Source organism: Diabrotica virgifera, chromosome 7 (genome assembly GCF_917563875.1).
Source record: "Diabrotica virgifera virgifera chromosome 7, PGI_DIABVI_V3a".
Lineage (NCBI taxonomy): Eukaryota > Metazoa > Arthropoda > Insecta > Coleoptera > Chrysomelidae > Diabrotica > Diabrotica virgifera.
In genome coordinates this window covers 235,966,566-235,991,251 of record NC_065449.1, presented here as the reverse complement: position 1 = coordinate 235,991,251, position 24,686 = coordinate 235,966,566, and the positions used below count along the sequence as shown (strand labels likewise).

Genomic DNA, 24,686 nt, shown 5'->3' with positions numbered 1-24,686 from the left:
AAAACTGTGGTGTACGGGAACACTGGAACATGGGAAATTTTGGAACATCAGATTACGAAAACTTCCCATGTATTTTGTCTGACAGAACGTCCAATTGATTTGTTACCCTTTCATTAAACTCTCATGTAAAAATCAGACTGCTACTTTTCACCAACATAATTCCTGTCATTTGACATGTTCTACGTGTCGGACTTATTAAAATGCCCAGTTGGTGATAAATAGAGAGCGGAATATATGCAAAGTGCATATAGATGCATATATTGCATATTTTCAGACAACAAATACAACATTGCATATTTAAGCTAACCACGATTTATTTTGCATATTTTAAAAATAAATTATATAAACGTTTAAAATTTTTCTCTCTTCGTTGGAATTTTATAACTTCGATATAAACGAGCTCGTTATTTATCTATCTATCGCTCATCTGGACTTTCCCATTACTACCTGAGTTTAACAATTATGGGCGTTCCCAGAAAAATATTATTTTATTAGCGTAGCAAGTCGTAGGTACCTACCTGCTTTTAAGGGTCTAATAATTATTTTGTAAGTTTCCGGCCAACATTTGTTTAAAGTAAACGTTGTATCGTATTTAGTGTTTTTGAAGTGATTGGTATAATATATTAAATTTAAATATGTCTACCATTCAAAAAAGTGCTTGGATAAAGTGTTTTTCCGAGTTAAAGCTAAGTGGAGACAAAGTATTTTGCAAGGCCTGTTCCAAAATCGTAAGTTACATTCATTTTCACATTTCATTTTTTAAATGAGGAACTGACAAACAAAAGCATCATGTCCCACAAAAGAAATTTTTCTGGAAAGAGTTGTGTTATTCGACAAATAGAGAGAAGCATCAAAATACAAAAATCCATCAAATTGTAGACAATTCCGCTTTTGTTCTTCAGCTTAAGTAACGTACTTTGTTCTTTAAGTAACGTACAAATTGCTAAAGAACTTATGTTCATAAAAGTTAATTTTAGTTTTTTACCAGATCTAAAAAAGTCATGAGAACAAAGGAATTTACAATTAAGTGATTCGGTTAATCTTGTTAACACTTTTTCTGCTCATTGTCAAAAAATTCCCGGAAATACAGGGATTACAATTAGAAATAAATTAAAAAATGTTTTAGAAAAAAATGAGGGCTTCGATTGTTTGAGGAAAGTTGTACTTATTTTTGAAGGCAACTTTTCTGAAGATCTTACGACTTAATATATTGTTTTATTTTTGAGTATTTTTAATATGCATTTGCATATTTAGACAAATGTAGAAAAAATACCTGCATATTTGTAGTAAAAGTAATGCAGATATATGCGCATATTTTGGTAATGTTGTGTTGCATATATTCCGCTCTCTAGTGATAAACATCAGTCTGATTTTTGCATGAGAGTTTAATGAAAAGATAACAAATCAATAATTGGAAGTTCTGTCCGACAAAATACATGGGACGTTTTCGTTGTGTGACGTTCCAAATTTTTTACCTATTCCACAATTATTAAAATTTCCCTGTTCCAGTGTTCCCATACATCAAAGTTTGTCCGACTAGATACCGTTAAGCTTCTTCTTCTTTTAGTGCCTATTCGTTTCGAATATTGGCGATCATTCTGGCTACAATTATTTTATTAACTGATGCTTTAAATAGATTAGTTGCTGTTGTGGAGAACCATTTCCTCAGGTTCTTTAATCATGATATTGTTCTTCTCCCAACTCCCCGCTTTCCGAATACTTTACCTTGAAGAATTACCTTCAGTAATCTGTATTTAGTGCCGTTTCTCATTATGTGTCCCAGATATTCTAACTTTCTCCTTTTAATGGTATACATCACCTGTCTTTCTTTCCCCATTCTTCGTAATACGGTCTCGTTGTTATCTTGTCCGTCCATGATATCCTTAGGATTCGCCTATAGGTATAGCCACATCTCGAAGGCTTCAAGTTTTTTCTCCATTGCTTTAGTGAGTGTCCAGGATTCAAGCTATTAACAAATTTTCAGCTTGCTATTAATCAACTTTTTTGGTACGCGGGATCCAGCCCTAGAAGAATAATATCTTGGCTTAAAAACCTGAAAAGTGGTTCAATACATCTTTAAACTGACGATTCTGAATAGCAGCAAGTAAAGTTAGGTTAGGATAGCCCTGCTGATCATAGCCATGAACGAAAAGCACGTTAAGAAGAAGAATAGTAGACAAAAAAAGTTCGGATATGCAAGACACTGGGCGCTTGCTGTGAGCTAAAATTTAAATATTTTTCATTGATTTTGATACATTGGACTACCCGGCATCTTGAAATATCTTTCAAGAAATGATTAAACATTTTACAAGTTTATTATCTTCAATTCATTTTAGTATTGACTAGTAACGACTTTTGCACCTGCTCCCACTTATCCTTTATAGAACAATTGTTTTACGAAAACCACTAGTTCAGTGGGATAAAAGATAAGATAATGTCTTAGTAGGTATGTAGTAGTAAGTAAATAACAGATAAATTATATTTATGATCTATGAATACATCTAAATTTTAAAGTTCAATTTACTTACAATAATAAATAGGTTTACATCCATGTCGTTTTTTGAAACTACGCCGCAAGTAAATTAAGATTTTGTTGCAATAAGTAGATTATTACTAGATATTAAATAAAAATAATAAAAGCATAATTATTATTTTAATTCTGAGAAAATTACACAGGAAATCGGTACTTAAATATGTAGAAAACATCTTCAATGGAATATTTTTTCTATATTGTGAAAATATGTTTCAAATATGTTAATTTTTTTATAACAGATACAAAAATTATAAACAAACACTTGTTATCTCTATTCCTTTAATCCTGACCCCTAGAGGGAGTGTATAGTCTACACTACATCGTGACGTAGTGTATAGTCCGTCTCCAAAATATTTCTGTGTCTTTTAACCACCATGCATGTCTTTCACATATTCCTCTAATCTGTTCCATACATCTTGTTGGGATCTTAATCGTGATGTTAGACGTTTCCTTGAATAATAGTCTATTCATGTTTTCTGTATCTACTCTCATAATATGTCCAAAGTATTTCAATTATTGTTGGAGATGGACTTTACTGGAGAATACTGGAGAATATTATTTGTCTTGTCGTTAGTCCACGGAATTCTAATAATATTCTTCTCCAACAGAATATTACAGTGGCATCTATCTTTCTTCTTTCGATTACGTTAAACCTTTTAGTATAGTATAGTTGATCCAAAAGATGGCATAACCCAGACATCCAAAGTGAAAGTTATACTTCAACACCAAATTGTTCTATATGGTCCACACAATGTCCAGAAAAAAGTCACACCATTTTGAGCGTCGGGTTTGGGGGGAACGGGGGGAAAACTCGGTAAATTCGTAGTTTTTTAGGTTTTTCGTCAATATTTCTAAGACTATGCGGTTTAGCATGAACAACCCTCTATACAAAATTATTCTACATTAAGTTTGAAATAAAAAAGGTCCTATGCATAATCTTTGTAAAATGCATGGTTCCAAAGTTACGGAGGTAGTATAGTATAACTGGTCCAAAAAAAGGCATAACCCAAACATCCAAAGTAAAAGTATTCCTCCAACACCAAATTGTTCTGTATGGTCCACATATTGTTCAGTAAAAAGTTACACCATTTTGAGCGTCCGGTTTGGGGGGCAGATGGGGGAGAAGTCGGTAAATTAGTAGTTTTTTAGGTTTTTCGTCAATATTTCTAAAACTATGTTTTAGCGTAATAGTACATTGTTTACCGGGTAGGAAAAGCTTAACATTCCTGGACGACTGTGAAGATTGCTAAGTCGAGGCGCAAGCCGAGACTTAGCAACACAGAGTCCAGGAATGTGGCTTTTCCTACGAGGTAAACATACTATTTTTCCGCAAATCGTTTAAAATTGGACAGATATTGATTGATTTAAAAAAAACGCGATAATTTTATTCCCAAATAAATGGTGCTTTGAAATTCCTAATAAAATTACTTGGGTTACTATGGAAACGTATTGAGGTTGAATTGTCAAACTTGACGCTTATAAATTTAATTGCTGGTGTTCTCGAAAGTAAAATGATAAGTGATGATGAAATTTCCATTCCTGGGACTCCTCCAGAGCTGGTTGAGGCAGTGAATACTGCTTCATTAGAATTATTGCCAAAGAAATCAAGAGAAAAGTACGAAAATGCATACAGACGTTTTATGGATTATCGCATGAGTAAAAATACGAGTTCTTTCTCAGAAAATGTTGTAATGGCATACTTCCTAGACCTTTGTTTAAAGATGAAATCTTCAACATTATGGGCCAATTATTCAATGCTGAAGTCAACCCTTGCACTTAAACACAATGTAGATATATATACATACTCAAAACTTCGTTCTTTATTGAAACGGCAAGCTCAAGGTTATAAGGCAAAGAAATCTAAGATTTTAACGAAGGAAGAAATTGAAAAATGTATCCAGGAAGCTCCAGATAAAGAAAATTTAATGATTAAGGTAATTTACAAGGTTGTAATAGCAATCTGTTTTCTATCATTTATGTAGAACACTAACAACTGTACGGAAATATCATTTCCTTACAGTAAGGAAATGACATTTCCTTACAGTAAGGAAGTCCTGACTTTTTCTTCAAGAAATTTTGACAGGAATGTCAAAATTTCCTGGCGATTTGCGGAAAACAATGTTATATACAAAAATGTTCTACATGAAATTTAAAACAAAAAATCTTGTATACATAATTGTTATAACGTCAACGGTTCCAGAGTTACAGAGGGTGAAAAGTCGAGGTTTTCGATACTTTTTATATTTTTTGAGCAATGTATGGTATAACTATACCAAAAACCCAGACATCCAAAGTGAAAGTTATCCTCCAACACCAAATTGTTCTATATGGTCCACATAATGTTCAGAAAAAAGGCACACCATTTTGAGCGTCGGGTTTGGGAGGAGAGGGGGGAGAAATCGGTAAATATAAAAAGTATCGAAAACCTCCACATTTCACCATCCGTAACTCTGAAACCGTTAATTTTATAACAATTATGTATAGAACCTTTTTTGTGTTAAATTTTATGTAGAATATTTTTCTATAGAACATTCTGTACGCTAATGCATAGTTTTAAAAATATTGACGAAAAACTAAAAAAAAAACTACTAATTTACCGATTCTCCCCCATCTTCCCCCCAAATCGGACGCTTAAAATGGTGTAACTTTTTACTGAACAATATGTGGACCATATAGAACAATTTGGTGTTGAAGGAAAACTTTTACTTTGCATGTCAGGGTTAGGCCTTTATTTTTGACCAATTATACTATACTACCTCCGTAACTTTGGAACCGTTCGTTTTAGAAGGGTTATGTATGGGCTTTTTTTATTTCAAATTTAATTTAGAACAATTTTGTATAGATATATGTTCATGCTACACCGCATAGTTTTAGAAATATTGACGAAAAACATAAAAAACTACGAATTTACAGATTTCTCCCCCCCAAACCCGACAAACCCGACGCTTAAAATGGTGTGACTTTTTTCTGAACATTATATGGACCATATAGAACAATTTGGTGTTGGAGGATAACTTTCACTATTTGTGAAATCCTGACATTTCGCAGGGATATATGAGCTAAATAGGGGAATTAAAAAACCATCAGCCAAACGCAAACAAATCTGCGTTCTGAAAACGATCAAAAGTTTTAAGAAAAAATAAAAAGAGCTTCTGTGAATTTTTATTTATTCCACAATTTATTCTGCTGTCTCCCTTAGTAGTGTCCTTATTTATCTATGTCCGGTAAGATTTCCCTGCAGAACATTTTAGTAGTCTTGTCTCTACCAAATGAGGCCATTGTAATGCAGTTGAATGATGACTTAGATGTTGATTCTGTAGATGACGTAACCGAAAATGTTCAAGATGTAGAAGTAAAGGATGATAAAGAGATGATGAACAAAGTGCTTCAGAATAGAAATATACAAAGTTACTGAAGAGTCCTGTTACTGAAGAGGAAAATAATACGAATCGTGGTGAAAGTATTAACAAGAATAATTAGACAGTTCAAACGATGTTCTTCGCATTCACTTCTTCTTCACGTGCCATTTCCGCGACAGAGGTTGGCAATCATCATGGCTATTCTAATCTTAGATGCTGCGTCTCTGAATAGTTCAGTTGATGTGCATCCGTACCATTCCCTCAAGTTACGCAACCATGAGATTCGTCTCCTACCTACACTTCTCTTGCCCTGGATTTTTCCCTTGTGTAATCAATTGAAGAATGTTGTATCTCTCATTACGCATAACATGCCCCAGGTATTGCAGCTTTCGTCTTGTTGGTTTCCAATATTTCCATTCTTATGTTAACTCTTCTCATGACTTCGTTGTTTGTTATATGCTCGGTCCATGATATCTTCAGGATTCTTCTATACACCTACATTCGTATTCATGCACCATGTTATTCAGTACGTTGGTTAACGTCAAAGCTACCTTAATTTTATTTATTTCAACCCATAATAAAAGCAGTGGCGACGCGTAACTTTTTCTAAAGTGTTACCAAAACCAGATGTAAAAAAATGTTATTTAAAAAGAATATTTTGAAACTCCCAAACATAAGTTTTTTTTAATCCTGTGGGATAAAATTAAACAAATAATTATTCCCAAATTATATGTATGTAATTATGTATATGTAACAGGTATAACAATAAATAATAAACAAACTAAACATATTATTCTACCTTAAAATTAACATAAAAAAATGAACAAGTAGGAAAAAGAACAGATTTTGAAAACTATTGTTTATATTTTAATTCTTCCATTTTCAATAATATGATTTTTTTCTTTAAAATAATATATAAAAAAATATACAAGTAGAATGACTTTTCAAGTAGTTGATCAATTGCGAAATACGTAGCAATACTCTTCCATGTTTAAATGCACGCACACTGTAATCTGTAATAGGTACTAAACCAACGTTACCAATCTTCAAAATGGTTGCAATACTGACATGCACAGCGTGCCCGCGCGCCGTCTCTAGACCCGTCGCTCCTTCAAAATTTTCAGAGCTAGTCCCGAGCGATAGCGAGGTTTCTCCTGTGTGGAAAAAAATAAGGTATTATTGTTTGCTGTAGTTCTTCAACAGTTTCTGGCGGATTTTCCGAGCGAAATATGGAATCGTCATATCTTAAATATAGGCATCAAGTGGTGTTTTATTCCGGTGTATGAAGTGGATATTCAAAATCTGTGCAATGAGAAATTATTCTGTCACCAAAATGTCCACGGAGCAAATTTATGGAACGTGCGGCTGCATGAGACCCTCGCTTACATTACGCGCACGACAAAAGGTCTTTAAATCTCTGACAAAAGGTGCCCCAATTATGTCTGTGTCGCTCTTGATTGACAGTAACTGGCTACCCATTCTCGTCTTAGGACGACAAAATAAGGATAAATTATCCCATGACCAGACAGAGCAACCCATTGAGAGTTTAAATGATTTCAAAATATTTTATAAAGTTGTTAATGTAGTTCTGATCAAATCTATTATAGCGCTTTTCATTACAAAATATAACGTTTTGTTAATTTTAGTCCAGAAAGCCACTGCGCATCCGCTAGAAAAAATATTCTAATTCGGATTTTTTGCACAATCTTACTCAAAAAGGACTCCTTTTAACAAATTTGCACGTTGCCAGGACCAAAAGGTGGTCAAAAATTTTTTAAACGTTTTTTTTTTGTTTTTTTCCTAAAATTATTTTTTTTTGCATGGAAAAAAGTTTTTTAAAATTTTTTGGATCATTCCAAACAGAAAATGTTTTTAGTGACTTTTCTCTAAAAATGATAGTTTTTGACATATAAGCGATTAAAAATTGAAAAATTGCGAAATCGGCCATTTTTAACCCTCAAAAACTATGCGAAAAAGTGAAAATTTGAATGTTGCCAAGGTAGGTAGATATTCTTTAACATCGATTGATGAAATCCCGAAGAGTTTTTTGCAATACAATATTCAAAAGTCCTTTGTTTTTTAATTGCTAATCAAGCGTGCGCGACACTATTTTCCACCGACAGTATGGTGCAAATGAAAGGAATAAATTCGTTATTTCGTAAACCGGCGACTTTAAGGAAAAATCCCGAAACAGGTCGATTTTTATTTTTAAGTTATGATATTGTGGCATATATGGTATACTAGTGACGTTATCAATCTGGACGTGATGACGTAATCGATGATTTTTTTAAATGAGAATAGGGGTCGTGTGCTAGCTCATTTGAAAGGTTCTTCAATTCTTTATTCAGTAATGTAAACATTTACATAATTATTTATACAGGGTGTCCTTCTACTTCTTTTATTTTCAAATAATTTAATTTAATAAAAATTTTTTGACACCCTGTATAAATAATTATGTAAATGTTTATATTACTGAAAAGAGAATTGAAGAACCTTTCAAATAAGCTAGCACACGACCCCTATTCTCATTTAAAAAAATCATCGATTACGTCATCACGTCCAGATGGATGACGTCACTAGTATACCATATATGCCACAATATCATAACTTAAAAATAAAAATCGGCCTGTTTCGGGATTTTTCCTTAAAGTCGCCGGTTTACGAAATAACGAATTTATTCCTTTCATTTGCACCATACTGTCAGTGGAAAATAGTGTCGCGCACGCTTGATTAGCAATTAAAAAACAAAGGACTTTTGAATATTTTATTGCAAAAAACTCTTCGGGATTTCATCAATCGATGTTTAAAGAATATCTTCCTACCTTGGGAACATTCAAATTTTCAGTTTTTCACATAGTTGTTGAGGGTTAAAAATGGCCGATTTCGCAATTTTTCAATTTTTAGTCGCTTATATGTCAAAAACTATCATTTTTAGAGAAAAGTCACTAAAGACCTTTTCTGTTTGGAATGATCGAAAAAACGTAAAAAAACTTTTTTCCATGCAAAAAAAATAATTTTAGGAAAAAAAACAAAAAAAAAACGTTTAAAAATTTTTTGACCACCTTTTGGTCCTGGCAACATGCAAATTTGTTAAAAGGAGTCCTTTTTGAGTAAGATTGTGCAAAAAATCCGAATTAGAATATTTTTCCTAGCGGATGCGCAGTGGCTTTCTGGACTATTTAATGTATTGAATTCCGCTGAATAATGACGCTAATAATGTGAAGAATAGATCATACTTAAAGGTTTAGAAATCTTTACTATATTATTTTTAATTTGCCACATACGTTGTTTAATAATTTTGAGAAACTCAAACCATATCTACATCATCTGAAATAGACCTTTTTAAGATTTGTCAATTGTAAAGGCGTAAAATACGTTAATTACTCTTGCAATAATATGCAAAAAGGATATTAAACCGTGTTAATATTTTCGCCTATCGCGTTGTCTTGATCTACTGTGATATTAGACAATAAACCTTTGATGAAAATCTCAGGATATGTGCAATTGCAGACAATCAATTTTTGGATATATAAAAGAGTGTTAAGAAGAAATGATTTATAGTTTACCAATACACTCACAATGCAACCAATGGTATGTACCTAATTATTAGTGGTCTGTGTTAAATGTGGTGTTTAAGTGTCGTTGGTGCACAAGAAATTACTAAATTTGCGATTTAAAATATACAGTGTGCTAAAAATAAAATGATACTTGCTAATAATTCGATTTCTGTAACATTTATAATATTTTTTTAAACATAATTCTATTTATCTGATACAAATATACCCAGTGTCTGCCCCCCAGTCATTGCCCAGTCATTTTTTTTAGAATCCTATGAAAACTAATAAATATTTTTGAAAACTTTAAAGAGCAAAACTGAAAGATTGCATTATTGCCGAGGTCTAAGCCCGGCCGCACATCAAAGAAACATGAAACGTAAATTACGTTTCATGGAAGTAAACCACTGCCAAACAAATATACGTCCGGCCATTTATGAAACTCTCCGAAAATAAAAATGTGTCATGAGCATGAATCACACTCGTTTCATTGGTAGGCGGACTTTGAGATTTGTTTAGCAGTGTTTTAGTTTCATGAAACATGTTTTTCGTTTCATGTTTCACATTTTTCGTTTCATGTTTCTTTGGTGTGCGGCTTGGCTAACAGTCCCTTAAAATAAACAAAATTTTCTCTATTTTTCAGCCCTGTTTGTAACTTACGAAAATAAAAGTTATAGAAGTTTTCAGGGACTTTCTGCCCTCGGTAGTAATGCAATCTTTCATTCTACGTTTAAAGTTTTCAAAATACTTAATAGTTTTTTTTCTATGAGCGTGCAAAAATGTCTACTTTCGCGCACGCGCTTTAGTTTAGAAAGTTTTACTTTTCCACACGAGTGTTACTTTTCCGCACGCGTTTTACTTTTCCGCACGCGTTTTACTTTTCCGCACGCGTCTTAATTTAGATATGTGTTAATATGGCCTTATAACAGTAATTATAATACATGCAATAAACTAATATTTAGATATTATTTACTAATTTTTTTCAAATATATCTTACTGTGTTCATGTTTTAATGAAATTAACGCGAGAATTCGATGAAATAAAATAATTTTGACATAACATTCGAAAGTCAAATCAGTAGGCAATAACAGTGGTTTTGAATCGTCGTCATGGAAACCAAGATCGTCGTCATGATAACCAATTATGCTGAAAGTTTGGTTTTGACAACCCTGTCAAAGAATTAATTTGTGTATGTATTTTCATATTAATTAAATTAATTGATTAAGATTTGGTCATTTTTTAAAGACTCAGGAAATATATTGCTCCTAACGCTTGCAGAATAGTATATTGTGCAACAAGTGCAGAAAGGTACTAATTTCTCACGAGTTTGAAAAGTTGCGGTACGAGCGCAAGCGAGTGCCGCAATTCAAACGAGTGAGAAATTACCTTTCTGCACGTGTTTCACACTATACTTTTTCTACAAGCACAGTTTTTCCTAAAAATAAAAATCACAATTTCCAAACGACGATTAATTATAATAGGTACCTATGTGATAAATTTTAAACTGTATTTAATTAATACCTACTAATCAATTTAAATTCCTTATACCTAAATAAATTGCACAGAAATCAGTTAAAAAATTAATGCACTGCCTTAATTTGTTTAAATTTAAACAATTATTACACATTATTGACATTATATTTTTATGCAGTCACGGATTTACACAAAACCTACTTCATTCGACGTCTCTTGCACAGGTTGCTAAATCCTTATTGGTTATTTGATAATTATAAAATGTTTAATAAGAATAAAATTGTAAAATAAAACAGTTGTAACATCCATAATTTAGTTTCTATGCTATAGTTAAATATAATAATTGTCTTATAGGTTATATATTTGTCTAAAGTTTAACCACGGATGTAAACAGAATATAACGTTACTCAGAATGCGGTAGTCCACGGATGTAAACAGAATATAACGTTACTCAGAATGAGGTAGTCAGCTGTGCAGAAAAGAACTTTGCGGCACAGAAACGTCACTTTGCGGCACAGAAACGTCACTTTTCTGCACACTAATGTCAAATATCGTATACTGTGAGAAAATATCAAGTTTGCTAACATAAAACCGTGCAGAAAAGTGCACTTTGAATAGTGGTTGTAGAAAAAGTCTCTTTTCCGCACTCGACTGCTTGCCGAACTCCCGCTTCGCGTCGTTCGGCAAACTGCAGTCGCGTGCGGAAAAGTATGACTTTCTGCACTTGTTAGGAAAATAACTATTTCAAGATTCGAAAAAAAAATAATGCATTTAAAAAGCATTGGTCCGAAATTTTGCGACTAAGCTCTTTTAAATGGGATATTTTTAGAATTGTACGTCTGCCCATTATCTGCAACTTTTATTTATATTTTCCATCCATTTTTCATCACATTTGTCTAGATATTCCTGCCAATGTTTTTCTTAGCGATTTGTTATGAGGTGCACACCTGCACCCATTTCACTGTTACTTTTTTTAACATGTTCCTGCCATTAGAATGCCACATGTCCATTTTCAATAAAAAATCTCTAATATTTTTCGATATATTGGAGAAAATCGATTTTCATCTTGTAACTTCAAAGGGCTGTAACTTTTTTATGTGCACATTTGTACCAAGGTATGTTAGGTTCGATCGAACTATGTATTTTTGATCCCAGAATATGTGACTTAATTTTATGACATGCCTTTTTTTACACCCTGCATCCTGCATTAGTATTTTATGTCTAATATAAATATATGCTAAAGATGCAGTTTCTAAGAGATCTGTCTCTTCTGAAGTCTGCTTGATACTCTCTACGTACCCTGCTACCCTTTATAATTTGTCCCTTTATATTTGAAAATCCTGCTACTCCTGCCACTTGACTGAAATATTCCTGCCCTTAATAAAATTGTTAGCATCTTAATACACTTATACATACATCTTATACATACATTATACAGCATCTTATACATACAATTCTTATATTAATGTGAAATACCTGATTATATCAAATCTTTTTTATTCTAACATACATAGATTTTTATTCTAATACAAAAATAAAAAAAAGATTGACCCCGACGTGATTTGAACACGCAACCTTCTGATCTGGAGTCAGACGCGCTACCGTTGCGCCACGGAGTCGTTGACGTTTAATGTTCACAACGTATATAAAAGTGATTTTCTTCACCTTGAAATTTCTCCACTTTCAATAATTATTTATGACAAATCAAATAATAATTATTATAATGTAATAATTCTTAACTACATAATAAAGATATTCACAAGACAAAGTGGACTACATAAATTAATTACAGATCGTATACAGACGAAACTTTTTGCTTATAGTTGAACCCGCTTATTATATTGGAATAACCTTCGTGGCCGTGGCCAGAAAAAATTTCTATAACCGGGATATTCTAATAACCGATCATTAGCGGCTAGAAGAAACGTTTCGGGACCTCAAATTTCTATTCCTTAAAGCGCGATATTCCTATAACCGCTATTCTAATAAGCGGGCTCGACTGGATTTATTTTTTAGGCAAATGTTTGCAAAGTAAAATTTGAGAGAAAGGACATCGCACGTTATAGAAAATATAATGTCACTCAAATGAAATAAAATTTACATGAAGCGATTGGTCTCGAAGTTACAATCATTTCATATCATTGCGCCAATTCTCAAATTTAATTAATAACGTCGTAAACTGTAATTAAACTTAATCGAAATCGCATTATTGAAATCAATAAAACTGTCATTCGTAAATAAGCACTATTAGTCTAGTGCTAGTGCTAGTGGCTATCTAAAAAAGCTATTCAGCGTGAGCTAAGCCGATTAGAGGAACTATATACTTTTGTACGACTGGCCAAATTATACCTACTTTATTATCTATAAGTTAATCCCTCAGAAAGATTTATGGGGTACCTACCTACATAGGTTCCGAATTACAAAACATGTTTTCCCACTTTGACACACGTACCTATACATTTCCATTTGATTTTAGATTTATTTACATCAATTTACGCCATTATTAGGCGCAATGATATGAACTGGCTATAATTTCGAGACCAATCTATTTGTGTAAATATTATTTCATTTGAGTGTCATTATAATATTTTCCATAAGATGTGTGTGGTGTCCTTTTTGCTGTAAATATGGAAGGTACCTACTTTTTTCCAAAAATGGTGTCTTTTTAAAACACTGGTGGCATAATCAAAGGTACCTATTAAGTTATAGTAAAATAAATAATCCAAAATCTTTTTACAGATATTCTGGATTTTATGCTTGCTCATTGTCACAGTCAGTTGTCAGTATCCACAAAGGCCTGATCCAAAATACGGTAAATTTCCAAACTACAGGGAATCAAAAATTGTTAAACATGAGAGCAATATAGGACTACCCAACTACAATTTTTCGTAAGTACTTGTTATTATTAATATATTGCACAAGATAGCTTATTGGTGTAATTATTCTATTACTATTATGGTATTCTATAGGATCCTTTTCGGTAAAATTTAAGGATTTTTCTTTCACTCTGGTTGGCTTCTCTCTCTCACGCACACACACTATTTCTCTCTCTCTCTCCCTCTAGTCGTTTCGTCGCTCTCGTCTTTCAGTATAGTCCAGGGTAATAAGGTTTTTTCCATGACACTTGAACAGCCAGGGTACTGAAGCGTTTTTTCGACAGGTAATACCTATAAGAGCAAATTGTAACCATTTCCTGCGTAGGATCTGGCGGCCATTTTAATTTATAAACAATTAAGTGTCAAAAAATGGCATTTTTCATTTTTTTTTTCAAATCAATGGAAAACAGGGAAACTTATGCTTTTTTTAGTACAAATATCTTCGAGATTATGGAAAAAGCTTTAAAATGACGTATTACAAAGTTTGATACACTCATTTATTGTTAATATAATTGCGAAAAAAGGTCGGAATTGCAAAAAAAGATATTTTCGCAATAACTGTGTTGTAAAAATTAGTGTACAGCTTTGAAATTTTTGTCAAATAAGGGTTCTTTGGTGCTTAATATGTGATAAAAATTTCAAAGCAATTCATTCAATTGTTGCAATTTTATTCAAATTGTTTATTCCAGAGAGCATTTTTTTGCAATAACATAAGGCAGAAGAAAATAACATTAGAACCATTCCACAGGTGTCAAATGAAAGAGCATGAGCTATATTTTCAACTTGGTTTAAAAAAAGTGAATAAAAAATGCATTTATTAGTAATAAATGATTATGCAAAAGTATTGTAAATGTTTTCTTATAAACTTTTTATTTTGTTATATAAGAAATTATACATATTTATTACAATTTTTTATAAATTATGATATATATAACATTACTTGGTAGTTGTGCACTTAAAACGGGGTAACAGTTAATTTTTTTGGAAAAAGTTATTCAAAAAGTTTATAAAGAAAAATTGACGATACATTTGCATAATTACCTATTTATTACTAATAAATGCATTTTTTATTCACTTTTTTAAACCATGCTGAAAATGTAGCTCATGCTCTTTCATTTGACACCTGTGGAATGGTTCTAAGGTCATTTTTTTCTGTCTTTTATTATTGCAAAAAATGCTCTCTGGGATAAACAATTTGAATAAAATTTAAACAATTGAATGAATCGCTTTAAAATTTTTATCACATATTAAGCACCAAAGCACCCTCATTTGACAAAGATTTTAAAGCTGTACACTAGTTTTTACAACAGTTATTGAGAAAATATTTTTTTTCCAATTCCGACTTTTTTCGCAATTATATTAACAATAAATGAGTATATCAAACTTTGTATTACGTCATTTTAAAGCTTTTTCCATAATCTCGATGATATTTGTACCAAAAAAATCATGTTTCCTTGTTTTCCATTGATTTGAAAAAAGAAATGAAAAATGCCATTTTTGACACTTAATTGTTTATAAATTAAAATGGTAGCCAGATCCTGATCAAATAGTTACTGTTTTTTTCTACTAGTTCCTAGGCAGTAAAAATCATAAGTTTTACTGTTTTCCGTTGATTGGAAAAAAAAGGGAAAATGCCATTTTTTGACAGGTTATTGTTTATAAATAAAAATAACCGCCAGATCCTACGCAGGAAATAGTTATAATTTGTTCCTATAGGTATTACCTGTCGAAAAAACGCTTCAGTACCCTGGCTGCTGAAGTGTCACGAACAGGGTATATTTTTGTCTTATTACCCTGGCCTAGTAGTCTCTCTAGTCGACCCTATCTTGAGCTTGTGATTTCCCACCGTACGAACACCTATCTCTTTCTATCAGCTTCTGCGCTGGGCAAACCTTATGGATTCAGAAAGTGTTTTGCCAAAGTTATACTCTAGATATATTATGTATTATGACATACATAAATCTGTGATGACAGCTAGTGTTCCGATTATATCGAGTCTTCATTAAGTTTTTCAGCGATGGCTCCAACTATCCCATCTTCCCTTTCTTCTCTTCCCGTATCTCTTGGATTCCATTACTAGTCTGCTCTGTTTCATCGTAATAATGTGTCACCACCAGTTTAATTTTGTTATTTTGATTGTAGATCCTATCGCTTCTTGCTTCAATTAATTTCTTATGTAATCATTTATGATATGTCAAAACGGCAAACAGGTGTATGTTCTCAAAAAAATCTTTGATAGTGTGTAAAAACGTTTTACACACTATTCTCCTTTTCATGAACATTTTTCAGTGCGTCACAAATTATAGAAAAAAAGGTAAGTCCGTGATAATACACATTTATGACATTTATTCTAACGTGACATTTTAGTTAAATCTGACAGTTGTCAAATTTTATTTTAAATTTGGAATAAAACCAAATCAATTGTGTCTATTGCATTTATAAAATGGTATTTTCTTTCATTTGTATAGTCTTATAAATTGTACAGATTATATTGATAATATTATTATTTTATTTAATAAATAATTCTTTTTTGATTATGGCGCCATCTATCGACAACTAGAATAATCACCGAACTAGAATAATTACCAAAGTATTCACAGACGTGCCTTTTTTTCTGTCACATACAATTTAATGCGTTAGAGAGAAATCGAAAAACTGTGACGCACTGAAAGATGATCATGAGAAAAAGAATATCAAAGATTTTTTTGAGAACATACACCTGTTTGCCGTTTTGACCTACTTAGAAGTGTGTACAAGTCTTACAGTCTTTTCCAATTTATGATATGATCCATGTTTGTGACACCAGTTATTTTTCTTAGTTGTTTCATTTCCGCTGCGTCCAGTGAGCTGTCCATTTTGATGTTACCGTTGAATGTTACTGACCCATGTCTCGCTTGCATACAACAGTATTGGTCTTGTTACTGCATTATACTGCCGTGCTTAGCAAAAACGCCGTATCTGCAGAGACATCACATTAGAGTAAAATCGATTTTAGTTTAAGAATTCGTATACATTTACACAGGATACGGCATAAGATGCGGTGTGTTTAATGTGTTTTCCCTTAACTTACGTCATATTTAGTAAGCAAATAAGATAGATATGCACATTTGGGTTAGGAAAAAGTAAAAATTTCATTTTTAAGATTTTTGCAGATACGGCGTTTTTGCTAAAAACGGCAGTATACACCTTGAGCTTAGCTTCTCTTTCTGTATCTTGTTCTCCAAATAATATCGTGTTCTTCAGTGCAGAATAAATTTTGTTTTCTTTCTTCAATATGTTTGATTAGTTTGAGTAGTTAAAATAATACTTTTATTATATGTTCGATTTGGCACTACTGCTATACCTAAGTAATATAAATAAGGGGATTTTTTTCTTTTACAGATACGAAACCAGTGACGGATCACAAAGACAAGAAGAAGCAGAGGTAAAAAAAGTTGGTAATGAACAAGAATCGTTAGTAGTTCACGGGTCTTATACTTATGTAGGAACTGATGGAGTTACTTACAAAGTTACTTATGTAGCTGACGAAAATGGATATCGAGCTTCTGGAGAACATCTTCCAAAATCCAACTAACATCGAAAATATTTCATAATATTTAAGGATTTATGTTTAGAATAATAAAGATATAATCCTGTTAGGTTTTTGACCTTTATCTGTGAAAACTATATACTATGTATTAAATTTATTCTTGCTCTTAGCTTGCCATGTCATGCTGAACATTGGAAATCATCGGCAATATCCTTGACTTTATGCATCACATTTCTGAACAATGATAGTGAGCTGGTTTGATACTTCTTACCCTTTTGCCCTACCTTTTATACCTACTGCATCTTAAATCGTGTTTAGCTTCCAGATTTTCTATAGTACTTCGCTAAATAGATTACCACCCCTGTTTTGCTTGTACAGGGTGTCCAGAAACTCTACCGACAAACGAAGACAGGAGATTCCTCAGATAATTTTAACACAATTTAACCCAATTCATTTCATCTAGTCCGAAACAGGTATTTAGGAATTTAGGAAAATGCTTCCTAAAAGAGCTAGAGCTATTTGAATATGGCGTCTGGTAATTAATTTTTCTTAAATAACTCCGGAAATCTTCTATTTAGAAAAACGAAAATTGTTATACATATTTATCTTCCACAGATAAATCGATTCCATTCATTGCAAATTTCTAGTACCGGTCATAGGCGTCTGTTTTGGGAAGGGCAACAGTTATATTATCGCATAACTTTTTTGTTTTTAATTTTTAAGCCTTTTTGGGTCTGAATTATTAAAACGTAAGGTATTATAGTACTAAAAGGTACTCTTACTTTAGATCGATAGGATACACCGTTTTCTAGAAAAATCGATTTGAAAATTTTTTGTTTTTTGAATATCAAAAAAATAAAACAAACTATTTAGAAAAACGAAAACTAGTACGTTTATTTAAATTCCAAAGATGAATCGATTTCATTAATTGCGAATTTTTAGTACCGGTCATATGTGTCCGTTTTGGGTAGGTCAACGGTTATTTTATTGCATAACTTTTTTGTCTTAAATTTTTAAGAATTTTTGACGCTAGATTATTAAAAAATGAGGTATTCTGGTGCTAAAAGTTACTCTTGTTTCAAGTCAGGTAAAATACACCTTTCTTTTTTAATTTTTCTTTAATTTTTTTTTCCAATTCAAGAAACGAAAAATTTTCAAATCGATATTTCGCGAAAATGGTGTGTTCTACCGACTTAAAGGAAGAGCACATTTTAGTACTAGAATACCTAACAATTTAATAATCCAGTATCAAAAATGCTTAAGAGTTAAAGATAAAAAAGTTATGCGATAAAATAACCGTTACCTCGCCCAAAACGGAAGCCTATGAGTGTTACTAGAAATTCGCAATGGATGGAATCGATTTAACTCTAGAAGATAAATACTTGTACCAATTTTCGTTTTTCTGACTAGAAGCGTTCTGAAGATATTTAAGAAAAACTAATTACAAGACGCCATCTTCAAATAGCTCTAGCTCCCTTAGGAAGCATTTTCGGACTAGGTGAATTTGGTTAAATTGTCTTAAAATTATCTGAGGAATCTTTGTTTGTCGGTAGAGTTTCTCTACACCCTGTATAGTGATTTGTTCCTACTTTTTTTTAGAAGTTGGGAGGAGTTTTCTCGGGTTTTATTGTTTGTTTCCTGCATTTTTACCAATTTTTTCTCTGGGTATATGCTGAGATGGTCAATGTGACTTATGGAAGATCGAGCTTAACTAACTTACCTCCCGCATTCAGGACCTTAAAAGTTTTCAAGATTTTACTTATCAATTTGTAGCAATCTATTTGTATAGTTGTCAAAGGTTTACATTGTTTACATTTTTGTCTTCAGTCTTCTGTCTCAAATATAAATAAATATTTTAATACTCGTATGTCTCTATTATCAACTCCCATTTTTGTAGTAGTTCAATTAGCTTAGATAATTATATCCTATTAAAAGATTTTATATATTTTATGGAACACATGAGAGTTCTTGTGTTGACCTCTACACTTCTGAAGATGTTAAGTGCCAAATGACCTTCTCGTGGCCAAAAGCTTTACCCTAATCAATGTGTCGAGGTCTTCTTGATATTTCTTCCTAATTCGGTCATGGATAATACAGGAAAAATCTTTAAAAGTATGGTTTATAGTTCATAAGACTGCACTGTCTTATGAGTCAGTATTAAAGTACGCAGTGTCTAACTGTTTAAGTTTTTTAACAGTGGTACTACTGCCTTTCTTTTTATAATCGCTTTGTTTGTTAAAAACCAATAACTACTTCTAATTTTGTGCCTGATGGCCTGATAATTTAGTAGTACTTATTATAATTACTTAGAAAATAAGAAACAATATTTATTTTTTTATTGTAATTGAAATTATTGAATATTTAATTTTTTTGTTAACAAGATGTAATTAAATTATACAATTTGTTATACAAAAGTTATCTTTCTTAATTTTTTTAATAAAATTTTGAGAATGTCTTCTCTGTTTTTACTTTAACAAATATAACAACCACAATTTTTATAAAGGACAAAGATAAAATTTACTGAAGAGCATTTTTATGTGGTTCTGAAGCTATTTCCTTGTGGCATTTTTCTAATTAACTATTCCAAATGGGAAATCAGCCACAATTTAACTAAAAAATGATTTTATTAACGTTTCGACGCCCCAAATCGGATGTCGTTGTCAAAATACAAAATATCAATATTTTGTATTTTTGTAATATCAAATAAATAAATATCAATAAACTTACAAAATATACAGGGTGTAACAAAAATACAGGTCATAAATTAAATCACATATTCTGGGACCAAAAATAGATCGATTGGACCTAACTAACCTTAATACAAATGTGCACATAAAAAAAGTTATAGCCCTTTGAAGTTATAAAATGAAAATCGATTTTTTCCAATATATCTAAAACTATTCGAGATTTTTTATTAAAAATGGACGTGCGGCATTCTTAAGGCAAGAACATCTTAAAGAAAAATTATAGTGAAATTTGTGCACCCATATAAAATTTATGGGGGTTTTGTTCCCTTAAACCACCCAAACTTTTGGGTACGTTCCAATTAAATTATTATTGTGGTACCATTAGTTAAACTCACTATTTTTAAAACTTTTTTGCTTCTTAATATTTTTTCGATAAGGCAGTTTTTATCGAGTTGCGGCTTCTTTTTTAATATGTTTAGATAAAAATTTTATGGAGGTTTTGTTAGTTACACCGCCCAAATGTTTGTGTACGTTCCAATTAAATTATTACTGCGGTACCACTAGTTAGACACAATGTTTCTACAAATTTTTTGTTTCTTAGTATTTTTTCGATAAGGCACCTTTTATCAAGATGTGGCTTCTTTTATAATATGGTTCAAAACATGCCTAAAAATGTAAATTATAAATAAGTTTGCATATGATTACCAAGTCTCCATAATCGTACTTAACTATTTAAAAATACTAATTTGACTAATATTTAAAATATCTCAATAAATACTAACTAACTAACTTTTCGAAAAAGTGCTAAGGGGAAAAAAGTTTTAAAAACATTGTGTTTAACTAACGGTACCACAATAATAATTTAATTGGAACGTACACAAAAATTTGGGGGGGTTTAAAGGAACAAAACCCCATAAAATTTTTATGGGGTGTCAAAATTTTACTATATTTTTTTTGTAAGATACTCCTGCCATAAAAGTACCACATTTCAATAAAAAATCTCTAGGAATTTTCGATATATTGGAAAAAATCGATTTTCATTTTGTTACTTCAAAGGGCTGCAACTTTTTTTATGTGCATATTTATACTAAGGTAAGTTAGGTTCAATCGAACTATTTTTGGTCTCAGAATATGCGATTAAATTTATGACCTGTATTTTTAATACACCCTGTATATTAAATTATAATATTAATATTGTAATAAATAGAGCTCGGCAAATATGCACTTAAATAACCCTATGATATGCATGCAAACATGCACAAAAAACAGTTGAAATATGCACTAAAATATGCTTTTATGCATTTAATGCATATAAATAAAAAACGCAGCAATCTTTGTATTGATAATATTCAATTTATTTTATGCTAGTCACAAAAATATTTATTGAAATTTCTACATCATTATATTCATGACGTATTTTTTACATTCCTCATCTTCATCATCATTCTTTATTATATTCTTATTAAAGTTAAAACTATATTGTATACTAAATGTTTTTCTAAATTTTCTAGAGAAAAACTGTGCCGTCTATCCGATAATAATTTTTTATACGCGGAAAAACTTTTTTATATTTCACCCCTGTTGAGCATGCTCCCCACCTTATAGACATTAAAATATAAATAGTGCTAAATTACAAGTTATTTATGAGATTTCATATACCGTAGATTAAAAATTTCGGGCTCGTTACACTGGGCAGAAATTTAATATTTTTGTGGGGGCTGACGCACCTCCCTCCCACTACTTAAAAATAGCTTTCGAAGTGATATAGTTTAGATTTTTGAGCTTATCCCCTTAACCCTAGAACACCACACTAATTGATTCAACTCAAGAGAAAAATGTCGAGAAAAATTAAAATATATCGTCTCGAATAAACTTTCAAAATACTCTCATTTCGATTATTGAGCTACAACCCCTTCGCAAGAAAACCTCCCTATTTTTCCAGATCAAGAGAGAATTGTACTTAAAATTAAAAACATTAATTATTTTGCGGCCAAACTCAACTCCACCAACCTTACACCTAAAGGTAGAAAGGCTTAGGTCTAAGTAAGTAAGTAATGTTGTTCTGAAGCTATTTCCTTGTGGCATTTTTATAATCAACTATTTTTAATGGGAAATAAGCCACAATTTTACCAAAAAAATGATTTTATTAACGTTTCGAAGCCCAAATCGGGTTCCGTTGTAAAAATACAAAACACTACTGTGTTTTGTATTATATTACAAAATTATTATACTATATTATATTACAAAATTATTATATTACAAAATACTAAAATAATAGTATTTTGTATTTTGAGAACGGAACCCGATTTGGGCTTCGAAACGTTAATAAAATCATTTTTTTGGTAAAATTGTGGCTTATTTCCCATTAAAAATAGTTAAGTAAGTAATTATTTTGCGACTACATAATATGTTTACTAATTTATGAGCTTGCAAATTATGCTCATTTCGATTATTGAATTGCAAGGTTTTTTCTATAGTGCCGTCAGTGAAGGTAAACATCAACTACTACCTTCGATTTCAGTCAACCCCCATCGATTTTCACGAAAATTGTTGAATAGTTAGACTATTGACCAATAACCTCAATAAACAAGAGTGAAATTAATAGTGCCAACTTGCGCTTTTACCCTGAGGGTGGCCACTCACTTTTCGGGAGTGAAAAATACTTTATTAAAATTAACCCCACAAATAGATAGAGGGACAAATTCTAAGGAAAATTTGTTACATAAAGTTATTAAAATAAATTAACACTCTTTAAGTTATCAAAGATCACAGATTTTGATTTTTCGTGAAAAAATGCATGTTTTAAAGCGGTTTTTCATAAATAACTCAAAATATGCATTTTTAATAAATGCATATGCACTTATACAATTTATCCAAAATATGCAAATATGCACTTAATATGCATTTTGCATATTTCCCGAGCTCTAGTAATAAACATAGGTGACCTAATACATACTGCAAGGGATAGAGAAAAATGGTCAAACGTGTTCGCGAACATCCATTACCGGATTGCATAAGAAGAAGAAAAATAAAATAAATACCAATACCTACATTTACAAAATAACCATCAAAAATACGCAAATATAAAAAAATATACCTAATCGATTCAAAACGGACTTGCAAGATGTTTCTTTTGTCTTAATTAAGTCATAAAATAAAGTTGCAATAACTACACCCAAAGCAATATTGAGCGATAAAAATTAAACAATGAATCCACCAAACGTTGCATACAGGTTCCATTCCACTAATGAAATCCTACTGTTAATTCCCAGTGGACCACACATACGTAATTATTCATATATTATATAACTTGTCAAAAGTGTCATTAAAATATTGTATTAATTAATCATTATACACAACGGTGGTTTGCGTAATGATAGGTCGCTAGTTTTAGTAGGAGAGCTGATAGACATTTTTGGGTAGGTCTTTGCGGTATTCTATTAGGTATTCTACTAAACGTGGATACCGGCTAAACAATATCAAGTATCTAGGTGACGCAATAGTATTTACGGATAACCTAGAATACCTACAAGTCCTCGAACCAGACCATGAAAAAAATCGCGTATTAATGTCAAAAATATGGATTTTTGAATGGAAAGCTAATACGGATTTTTGAAAAGTTTAAACGCAGAATGAAAGATTATAGGTCTGGATCCCGCGTATGAAAAAATAGTTGATTAATAGCAAGCTGAAAATTTGTTAATAGCTTAAGGGTGTCTAATCGGATGAACTTTGATATATGGGAAAACTGGAACAGGGGCAGTTTTAATTGTGGAACAGGTTAAAAATTTCGAACGGTCAGACCACGAAAACGGCACAATTATTTTGTCCGACAGATCAGACTTAAACTCTCCGAACAGAGATTAAACTCTCATGTAAAAATCAGGACTGCTATTTTTCGACCAACCCTGTATAGTACAATTCAACATTTAGCTATACCTACTAACAATTTTTAACAATAGTAGGACTATATTAAAAATCATTTGAACACAAATAGAGTTTTTGATGTCAAACTACTACAATTCTACAGGGTGTGAGAGTTGCTAGGAAATTAAGAAAAAAAAACGTAATTATCTTTTAAACTACCCTGTATAACATTACAAAACCTTATATTTTAAGAAAGAAGACATCCAGTAGAATCTAAAAATGTAAAAATATACAGGGTGTCCCATTTAAAAAACGAAGTTATAAGCCACTTCCGGTATAACCGGAAGTAGTAAATCGATGAAAATATTTTCATTAAAGAGACCACTCTTCAAAACTCCTTCATTCCAATTTTCATGATTCTGTTTCCTTTAGTTCACGAGATATTTCTAATAGGACTTTTATCTGTCTCACCCTGGTCCTCACCCTGTATAGAAAGTGCGAAACAATCACCGGAGACGATCAGTTTGGATTAAAAGCCGGCATGGGAAGGCGGGAAACCCTGCTCAGTTTACTAGTTCAGTCAAAAAATGCTATGACCAACAGAAAGAAATTAATTTAAGCTTCATAAACTTTTAAAGTATTTGATATAGTGAGATAGAATCTAATATTAGAACCTTTGCAAGCAGCAGATTTAGAAGGGAAAGACATCAAATTACTAAAAAACTTATACTGGAACCAAAACGCCAGAATTAGGATCGAAGGTTCCACATCCGCAGAAGTAGAAATTAGGAGGGGAGTTAGACAAGGA

At 31.8% G+C, this 24,686-nt stretch overlaps 1 protein-coding gene and 1 non-coding gene across 2 annotated transcripts; one reads left to right on the top strand and one right to left on the bottom strand.

Moving 5' to 3' along the window:
* The first annotated feature begins 5,750 nt into the window (after window positions 1-5,750).
* Window positions 5,751-17,582, top strand: LOC114325728 (cuticle protein CP14.6-like). Its single transcript, XM_050657112.1, has 3 exons — window positions 5,751-5,915; window positions 13,659-13,807; window positions 17,177-17,582. The coding sequence occupies exons 1-3, from the start codon at window positions 5,751-5,753 to the stop codon at window positions 17,367-17,369; spliced, it is 507 nt and encodes a 168-aa protein (XP_050513069.1). The 3' UTR covers window positions 17,370-17,582.
* On the bottom strand, window positions 12,467-12,538 carry Trnaw-cca (transfer RNA tryptophan (anticodon CCA)). Its single transcript has one exon. It is a non-coding gene; the product is annotated as a tRNA-Trp (tRNA).
* Window positions 17,583-24,686: the final 7,104 nt, after the last annotated feature.